The sequence below is a fragment of the Saccostrea cucullata genome, unplaced genomic scaffold (genome assembly GCF_032062105.1).
Source record: "Saccostrea cucullata isolate Sc308-1 unplaced genomic scaffold, CSIRO_AGI_Scuc_v1 ctg3999, whole genome shotgun sequence".
Taxonomy (NCBI): Eukaryota; Metazoa; Mollusca; class Bivalvia; order Ostreida; family Ostreidae; genus Saccostrea; species Saccostrea cuccullata.
The window spans coordinates 80,009-90,506 of NW_026939344.1; the positions used below are offsets into that span (position 1 = coordinate 80,009).

General features: G+C 33.4%; 1 protein-coding gene across 1 annotated transcript in view; it reads right to left on the reverse strand.

The window, feature by feature from the left end:
• Positions 1 to 8,340, reverse strand: part of LOC134252921 (TBC1 domain family member 9-like) — a gene marked incomplete at its 5' end in the record, with an annotated part of 49,631 nt that extends 41,291 nt beyond the window's left edge. The window contains 5 exons of the mRNA XM_062735460.1: positions 4,372 to 4,480; positions 4,717 to 4,840; positions 5,866 to 5,921; positions 6,873 to 6,967; positions 8,221 to 8,340. Of these exons, the coding sequence (XP_062591444.1) occupies positions 4,372 to 4,480; positions 4,717 to 4,840; positions 5,866 to 5,921; positions 6,873 to 6,967; positions 8,221 to 8,340 (504 nt within the window). The remainder of the gene's footprint in view (positions 1 to 4,371; positions 4,481 to 4,716; positions 4,841 to 5,865; positions 5,922 to 6,872; positions 6,968 to 8,220) is intronic.
• Positions 8,341 to 10,498: the final 2,158 nt, after the last annotated feature.

Sequence of the window (10,498 nt, forward strand, 5' to 3'; positions counted from 1 at the left end):
GCAAATCATATAAATGAAGACTTAATTAATAAATTAGAGGAACTTGTGAATTAAACTAATGATTGTAAATATATTTGAATTCTCAATTGGGTATCATCCTCAAAAATATCAAATTTTGAAACCTTTTCTATTCATATTCAAGGCTGTGCATGAAATTTATCCGGCATACGTGAAGTTTGGGAAATTTGTTATGTATCCTAATATTCAAAATACAAAAATTAAATTATTTTAAATAAAATCTATTAACACCTCATTATTTTTTTTGATGACATTAATACAATTCACAAATATATTCAATAATTGTCCTATTATCACTTCTGATTCATTATTCTTTCATGTCATTTGAAAAACATTTGTGGTGAAATAACTAAGGCTACATAAAATTGAAATTCTGGTTCTCAGGCCCGCGCACATCCGTTTTGAGGTAGCCGCATTGCTAATTTTATTGTATGTTTGAATAAATAAAAAGTTGGTATTGCAGAGACCAATCCGCAAAAAAATTCCGTCCTCATTTTTTTGTAGTTCACTACTCAAATATAACTTCCGGTGGCCATTTGCAAAGAGACTTTGGCTACTTCGTTTGAAAATACATTCGAAGACTTGCCTACGATGTTCACACACTGATAAGCAATGGATGAAGCAAACCTTTTGATCAAAAACGGGAAGTATATCTAAAATGTCTAAATATCTAAATGAATAAAAAATTATCTTTATTTTAAAGAAAATTCGAAAATTAAAATTAAAACAAGAGGCCCAAAGGCTACATCGCTCACCTGAGCAAATCGGCTAGGAAAAAGCACAAATCAGATCAGAACTGAAAAGTTTACTGAGGGGGTGGGGGGAGGGGGATTGAATTCTAAAACTACTTGAGAATGCCTCCATATCAATACTGCATATAACTTCTTGAGAAAAAAGATTTTTTTTAACATTTTGTTTGTATATATTACTTTGTAATAATTTGAATTTGACTCCCCATTGTTTCCCTCCCTACACCATAGGGTACTCATGATTTGGACAAAGTTAAATCTTCAATACATGAGGATGCTTAAATGTCAATATGAATAAACATAGGTAATCAGAGATTACAGAGCTCACCTCAATGAATGTTGTCTTTAAGTAAGGCAAAGTCACACAATTAACCAACAAAAAGTGTACATTCCAAAAATGAAAATATTTAAGCAATTCTGATCTGATACTTTGAAATAGACCTACATAAAAAATTTAAACTAGTTCTTCTTCATGAAAATGTAATCAAAATCCAGCATCTGAAGCAAATTTGAGAGTTTTCATCTCTTGATGCAACATTTGTGCAAGTTTGGTTTATACAATGTTATATAAGGCCAGATAAAATTAATCTTTAGATTCTCATCCCCGCCCGCCCCTCTCAAAATGTCCCGCCCGGAGTTTTTTATTTTGATTTTTGGGTGTTATTAAAGGCATTTTCATGTATTTTTATTCAGTAAGAATTTGGGTGAAGTTTAAGAGTTATCTCCCGTCCGTATTAAAAGTCGCGTGTCGCTATTTGTAGCAAAAGAGCCATGTGAAGAATGGAGAAAAATCGGCAATAAAATCAGTTTAAATATGTAAGGAAAAGATTATTTGTCAGTATAGAGAAGGCAGAGAAAAAATAATGGCATAAACACATCTAGATACCATCACTGGCATTCATGAGCAAGTTTTTAAAGATTTTGGAAAATGACACCTGGTCAAGTTTAAACGATCTCCAACTGTGTGTGATTTTGATTTGAAAAAAAAATAAAACATCGTAGGCAGGCTTTAGAGAATGTTTAGTGCTAAGAAAATGTTAAATATCAAACCTGTTGAGACGTCATGCATACAAAATTTATTGATATAAGAACCCACCTTATTTTGTTTTGTGTGTGCCGTACGTATATGTGTACTTGATAATTTGTTAATTAACAATAAATATCTAATTTAAGTAAGAATTTTCTTTAAAATATTTAAAAGAATATGAAAAAAAAATAAAATCTATTCATATTGGCATTAACATAATGATAAAATGTGTACGAAGAGTCCATGTTTTGTTAATACTTACAATTTAACAATTATAAAAAATAAAAAATAAAATCCGCCCACCCGCCCTAATTTTTTTGCAAATTAGGATGAGAATCTAAAGATTAATTTTACCTGGCCTAAGCCTTATAGTTTTTTTTTAATAGACCTGCACCCATAACTTTTACCTGGTCTATTATCTGAAAAATGTATGTCGAATTCAGCATCCGAAGCAAGTCCATTAGTGTGCATCCTAAGATGTATCGTCCATGCAAGTTTGCTCATTATAGGGCTCATAGTTAATTGGAAATGAAACATGCATCAAAAACTAATATTTTCATTCATCCAAAAAAAGTAGGTCAGATTCAGCATCCAAAGCAAGCTTGGTAGTATGCATCCTTATTGTATCATCCATGCAAGTTTGGTCATTAAAGAACTCCTAGTTACTTGGAAATGAATCATGCACCAAAAACTTTAACCTATTCACTCAACCAGAAAATGTAGGTCAGATTCAGCATCTGAAGCAAGCCTGGTAGTATGCATCCTTATATGTATCATCCATGCAAGCTTGGTCAACATAGGACTTATAGTTACTTGGAAATGAAACCTGCACCAAAAACTTTTAACTGTTCACTCAACCAGAAAATGTAGGTCAGATTCAGCATCCGAAGCAAGCCCGGTAGTGTGCATCCTTAGATGTATCATCCATGCAAGTTTGGTCAACATAGGGCTTATAGTTACTTGGAAATGAAACCTGCATCAAAACTTTAACCTGTTCACTCAACCGGAAAATATAGGTCAGATTCAGCATCCGAAGCAAGCCCGGTAGTATGCATCCTTAGATGTATCATCCATGCAAGTTTGGTCAATATAGAGCTTATAGTTACTTGGAAATGAAACCTACACCAAAAACTGCACCAAAAATGTTAACCTGCTCCAAAAGCATTAACCTGGTCATTCCTTTGCTGAAATTGCAGCATCTGAAACTTTGACTGGTACAATGAAACACACTAGAACCATCTTCCATGCATGTCTAATCAATATAGGACATAGAAGTACTTAAAAAGAAAACTGCTCCAAAAAACTTAACCTGGGACGCCGACGCCGAGGGTATTACATAAGCTCCCCCAACTTCGTTGAGGTAAGCTAAAAATAGCTTTTCTGTTATTGGGATTTTTCTTTTTATTTTCCTATGTAAAATTTTTATCCACCATTGAGACCCTTCCCTACCCTTGGGGGTTATGATTTGAACAAATTTAATTCTACACTACCTGAGGATGTTTCCATATAAATATCACTAGTCATGGCTTTGCTGTTCTTTAGAAGATTTTTTTAAAAATATATTTTAATGTAAAACTTGGATCACCCATTGTGGCTCTACCCCATCCCTGGGGGTTATGATTTGAACAAATTAGAATCTACACTACCTGAGGATGCTTCTATATAAGTATCACTAATCATGGCTTTGCAGTACTTGAGAAGAAAATTTTTAAAGATTTCTCTATATATTCCTATGTAAAACTTTGATCAGCTTTTGTGGCCCTACCCTACCCCCGGGGTCATGATTTGAACAAACTTGAATCTACACTACCTGAGGATGATTCAACATGAGTTTCATCTTTTCTGTCTCTATGTACCGGTATCTTGAGAAGAAGATTTTTAAAGATTTTTCCTATATATTCCTATGTAAAAATTTGATCGGCCATTGTTGCCCCACCCTACCCCCGGGGGTCATGATTTGAACAAACTTGAATCTACATTACCTGAGGATGATTCCACATGAGTTTCATCTTTCCTGGCCCGGTGGTTTTTTTAAAAATGACATTAATTTTTCACTAATTCATAATTATCCCCCCTTGGAAGAGGGAGTGGCCCTTCATTTGAACAAACTTGAATCTTCCTTACCAAAGGATACTTTGTAGCAAGTTTGTTTGAAATTGGTCCAGTGGTTGATGAGAAGAAAATGAAAATGTGAAAAGTTTACAACAACGCCAACAACGAAGAGGACGACGACAGACAACAGACAAATTTTGATCAGAAAAGCTCACTTGAGTCTTCGGCTCAGGTGAGCTAAAAATACCTCCCTCACCTACTTTATTGCCAATAAAATGATAAATAAAATGCCTCTGTTTTGGAGAAAATTGGCCTGAGAACCAGAGAATTAAATTTAGATAGCATAATAATAAAGTTTCTTTTGAATAAAACACTTCTAATGTGGTCATTTCTTTACAATACTTATTAAAACAGATGGACAAGAAAACTGAAAAGAGAGATTCAATCCATGATTTCCTACTTGTTAACTTGACCACACATCCGTGTTCCACAGACAGTAGAAAAATTTTAAAATTCCTGCTGTACCTCATTTATGGCACCAGAAAACAGCATCCAGATCTCCCCTCTAAACTTTTCTGGCAGTCCTTGTAAAATAAGGTCCTGGGTCTTGTGGGTTCTGTACATACATACACCCCTAAATATACACATTAATACATGTACATGTATGGGAAAAACAAAACCAACCTCATTCAATAGATACTTTAATCTGTTGCTGGCATAGGCGTTGGTGTGTATTAAGCGACCCAATCTTACAGGAATAATATTAAACATTTTGAACTTTTTCAGCAATTTCAAGAACTGAATTGAAATTGAAAACTTTGTCTTGAGTAAAAGAACTTAAGATCTGTGTTCTTTATAGAAATATCCCACCTGCCGTATTCTGAGAAATGAACATCCCATAGATGTTCTTTGACAGTTTCTCTCGCAGACAATTCATCTGAATGCCTCCTGTGAAACAAGCTGACCAAAGCTGGCTGGAACTGGATGTCATCAGCTACAAATTGTGAAGGAAGTGTGAATCAATTGTTTTTTTTTTTTTATTAGTGAGTATAGATGGTCAAACAATTTGAATAGCAAAAAAATATATTTAAAAAGAAGAATGGAATCAAATTGGTACATGTTGTATGAGAGATTCTAAGGGAAAATTGGAATTGACTTTCTTTGAAAAATCAAGAACTCATAGCAAAGGAAGTTACAATGTATTTTAAGTTTGATACCTTTCTGAGAATCATGACTTAAATAGCTTAATTCCCTCTTATTTCTCTTTAATTTTCAATTTACTTAATTTTGATAGCTGAAGACTTTTGCCTGCATATGCCATGTATTCAGTACTGAATACCATGCAATCAAACATTATTTTTAAAAAATATATAAAAAAAACTAGTCAGAGAACTGAATGGAAGGTAAATACGTAATATCATGAATACCTCGCAGTTATCTACCTTACTACCACTCTTTTGCGGAGGAGTCAAGAAAGCTCTAAATCTCACTGGAGCACATGACATTGTTTACAGTAGTGACAATCAAATGATTCGAACAATTTTATGCCGAAAGTACAATATATTGCCAAGGATTGAACTCCAAATAGTATATTGTCAAATAACGAAAGTTTAGAATATTTTATCAGCTTTGAAATGTGACGATTTTCAATTTAAATTTAATGAAAAGAGTCTGCTTAGTTAAAAATATCGTAAAAAATGTAACATTTTAGGATTAGCTCCTCTCAAAAATTTATTAGGCTGGTTCAGCGATTGTTAAGCAAGGTATTCCACCAGGATTCTTTACTTATTCTACAATGATCGATCTTGCATTGTATTCAGTAGCACATTTGCCCCCATGCAACAGATGTTTCCTACCTCCATCGCGAAAGAGTTCCACTAAGTTAAGTAATCACGATATCAAGTATTCCCCTGTGTATATTACTTCTAAGACTTATGAAAATAAGACAAAGTTGACAAAAAAAGCATGATACTTGTTCCCTAGAGACTGATGGTCTTCACGGAATCTTTAGGCACTAACCTGGAGAACTGGTGACACTAGTGACACTATCACAGGCTGAGTTCTGTCTTGAAGGACTGAAACAAAGACTTGTAGTAATCAGAGTTGATACAAACATCTACTAGTAGAATTTATAAATTTTCATTGAAGTCAAACCTGTGTAAAATAGTTCTAAGACTTTATTATAATCATCTTTATTAGTTCTCTGAAGCAAAAATTATTGAATTTGAGAACTTTACTTTAAGGTCATACGCAACATAGTTTGAATTTTACTGGGCTCTTCCCTGGAGTTGAAGAGTTCCACTAAATGAAAGATCTGTTTGCAATACTTTTAATGTCTATATATGGATTTGTAGACCTCTTCTAAAACAAATTTTGATGGAAAAAATCTGAAAATTATGTTATGTAATTTTGGTATATATTTCTTTGAACAATGCAAAAATTTTCATAAATTGATATCTTCCAAAAAACCCTGGTAATGCATGCTGATTTTTTGTCTATGAACATCTGATAGCACAATAATCTTAAATTAAGAATATCTTAAAAAATTATCAGTAGGTAAGGTACCTTGTGTATGTCCTTAATGGACCAAGTTTAAACGAAATTTACATCATGATATATCTCAAATATAAAAATAAAAAGTAAAAGGTTGACTGTCGAACCAGACTGTTGCATTAGGTCTCATGCAAACAGTTTAGTTCTAGGGTCTGACAAAACCCACGCTGCTCTTAAACCCTGTCAATAAATATACAATGCTAGAGATAACTTTAATTTAGTAAATAGAAGGCACAATGAATGCAAGACTAGGAACAGAGCCCCCCCCCCTTATTGCTATTTGTTCAATATATGGAAAACATATTGTTTTCAGTAAAAACTGCTTTTCCTCCAAAGACACTTAAAATAGAATATACAGCCAAATGACATACTACAACAGTAAATTGACAATTAATGCATAAAACATCAATAGACAATTTTGTTCACTTTATACTGATCCCTAATACAGTAACTTTGAATTCATTTACTGGTACCTCTTGTCTGAGGGCTCCTCAACTCTGGACAAGAAATCCGAAAGCTTCTGCAGAATAAACTCTCGTACAGGAAGCTGAGAGAATATGAAGTTGTTCTGAAAAATATAAGAAAATCTCCCTTGTAAATTTATTTTTAAAAAATTTTTGAATTAAAAAATATAAGCTGCAAATTTTTAAACTAAAGCTCTCTGGTTCCATTAACATTTGAACATTTTCAGATTCCTCTATGAACCGCTGAACCAATTTTGGCATATAGCATCTATAGGAGAAGGGGAACACAAATTGTAAATTTCTTGCTCCTTGCCCCCCTGGGACCTGAGGAGTGGGGCATAGAGGGGAGCTCTAAAGATTATATACTGAAAATGAATTATGCTTTGATATCTGCTCCTTGGTATAGTAATCAAATTTTTATGATGAGCAAAGGTGCCTTAAATTTTCCAAAATTGTATGATGTGTGGAGCTAAGGTCAGGGGTTTTTGTGGTGTGGGGGCACTACTGATTATAGTCCAATATTACTGTTTACTATAAATGCATTTTTGTTCCCCTACTCTGCCTATGGATATTACTATTAAGTAACTAAACTATGCATACTTAGTGTGTACTTATGATTACTAATGGTGCCTCTTTCAAAATTGTGAATGTCATGGCCTCTGGTTTACAACATGTACACAATTCAAATTGTTGGTGGTTGTTTCATGATGCTCAGGTGACCTATAAGGCCCCTGGACCTCTTGTTTCTTGGTGTTAATTTTTCAAAGGTTTCTGCATCACTCTTAAGCATTGGTAGAAAAGACCTCTCTATTTTTTTTTAAATCCCCTTTATTGAAGTTTTATAAAAAGTTTGTCACAGCTTCTTCTTAAAATGCAATATCTGTCCAATTTTATCTTCCTGTGCTAAATAATTTTCTGATAACAAACAAGACAGAGTTTGATTATATTTGGTCATATTATCTGCATTACAGGTCACAGAGTCCTTAATGTAGGATGCAACACACCTTTTAGCTTAGATGTATTTTCTTTCCAAGTTTGATGTTTATAGGCCAAATAATTTTCCCATAATGAGCCTGACAGTGTTTTGCCAATTATTTGGAAATATCTTTTTGATGAAAAGAACAACTTTAAGAAATATTATCAATATCTAGTATCAGATTAAATGTTATAGACAGGCAGAATGAAATACAGCTATACAGACAGATTTTGGGGCAGACCCAAATAAATATCCATCATTTTGGAAAAAAAGAGGTACAATACACTAACTGGACATTTGTGCAGGTGAGATAAAAATTTACCATATCATATGAACTAACAAATATTGATGTATACATGTAAATAAGCCATCTTATAATACCTTCCCCTTAGTAGTGACCACCAAGGCATCAGTTCCTAATTCACCACTGGCTGCATTGTCAACCTTCTCTACCAGTACCACCTCACGAAGTGGTATCACCACGGTAACCAGGTCACGCACCTGTCAACAGGTAAATGTCATTAAAGAATTAACTAAAGAAGAGTACATTTAAATTTTAGTATCATTAAATAATTAAGAAGTGTATACATTTAATATCATTAAATAATTAGGAAGAGTACATTGTAATAGAGCACAATTAAAATAAAAATGTACTGTAAGTTTCTGTGTACATAATTATACCAGGTAAAAAAAACATGTTGTAAGAGTACATTTACGAAGTACATGTACATATTACAGATGTATTTAAAATATATATTGCATGACATGTATTGGCAAACATATAAATGCTTAAAGCAATAAAAGTTAAAAAAATATAACAATAAAAAAAAGAAAATTCTCATATTAATCCAAATCAAATTAAGGTACAGCAAATGATATGCTCATAGTTATAAAAGTATAGTTACAGTAGATCAAAGCATCAAATGTTTAATTTCTTTCCAATTATTCTCATTGACGTCATTTGTTAAACAACATTATATTGGATGTATTGAAATATAATACAGACAATATATTCCTGGGCCCTCACAGTCACCTGGGTATTTTAAACCAACTCATTTCCAATAAAGACATTTTGATCTTTCTTCTTATACATAAGATCTATCTGAGCCCAATCTCATCAAAAGGACAATAATATCATTGCAACAGTTATTTCCCTTTGCTGAATCATTTTTTTTTCAATTATGCCACCCTGATTTTACTTTTCTTAAACACAATAATGGACAGTGGCATTCTTTTGAATAAACTTAAATGCCTATTAATACCTAAAGATGCTTTAAGACCAGGTTGGTTGACTTTGGCCCAGAAGTTATAAAGCAGAAAACCAAAACATCTGAAGAAACTCATGACACATAATGAAGTAAAACAGAGTAAAATGGAGGACAAAAGATCATCTGACAAAGTGATATAAAAGAATATAAGAAATTATAATTCTTAGTTATGTAATGCTCTTCTTAAAATGAAAAACCATTTATAAAAAAAACATTTATTGGAAATAGCAAGTCATCCTTCCATGATGGAATGAACCAATAAATACATCGATCATATAACAAGAGGCCCATGGACCACAACACTCACCTGAGTAATCCTGCTGTTCTTAACCTGATCTCCCCCCCCCCCCTTGTAATAGCTATTGTGGCCCCACCCTATCCCAATGGGTCTTGGTTTGAATAATTTACAATCTACACTACCCTAGGATGCTTCCACTTTTAGCTTTTCTGGCCCAATGGTTCTTGAGAAGAAGATTTTACAGATTTTTCCTGAATATTCTAATATAAAAATTAAGATTGCCTATTGTGGCCCCACCCTAAACCCTGGGGTCATGATTTGAATAAATTAGAATTAAAAATATCCCAGGATGCTTCCACATCAGTTTCTGCCTTTTGGGCCCAGTGAATCTTGAGAAGAAGATATTTCAATGTGAAAATTGGATTTCCTATTGTGGTCCTGCTCTGAATCAAGCACATATCATACTTCATAATATTTACATTTCTAATTTTTTTTTCTCTATGATAACTCTTTGAAAGTTAATGGAGTTGATTTCTTGATAATTCTACCAGAATGCAAATAAGGCAATTAAATCTAAAGGTCAAGAGCTAAGGAGGCCTTATATGCATGTAAATCTCAAGCACATCTATCTGTCAATGTGTCCAACTCATGCCGCTGTCTTTGTGTTTGACGTCAGTGGGCAAGGACTATTGAAATTGAAATTGGCATGGGAGTCCTCGTGTAATCTAAATCTTTTAGTCTACATTTTAAACATCTTAATCTACAATTTTATTTCACAGTGAGTTGGAAATATACATGTAAGGAATCACTGTCTAGTTAGTACATGTAAAGTATGCCTGGACTTCAACGATAGTGGGAAACAAGGGATAATTTGCATAACAGGCAAAGCTACTATATTAACAAGAGATGTTTGTAAAACACTTATGCCCCCCTCCCCCCAAATTGGAATTTTTCCAAGTCCAAGGGGCATAACTCTGTCAAAAATTATGCGATTGTACCCAAAACAGAACTCGACCTAGATATTTATTTGATATATCTGTATACCAAATTTCATTTCAATATGTACAACGGTTGCAAAGAAAATGAACGGAAACGGCAAATAATTGGATTTTTTCTAAGTCCAAGGGGCATAACTCTGTCAAAGATGGTGCGA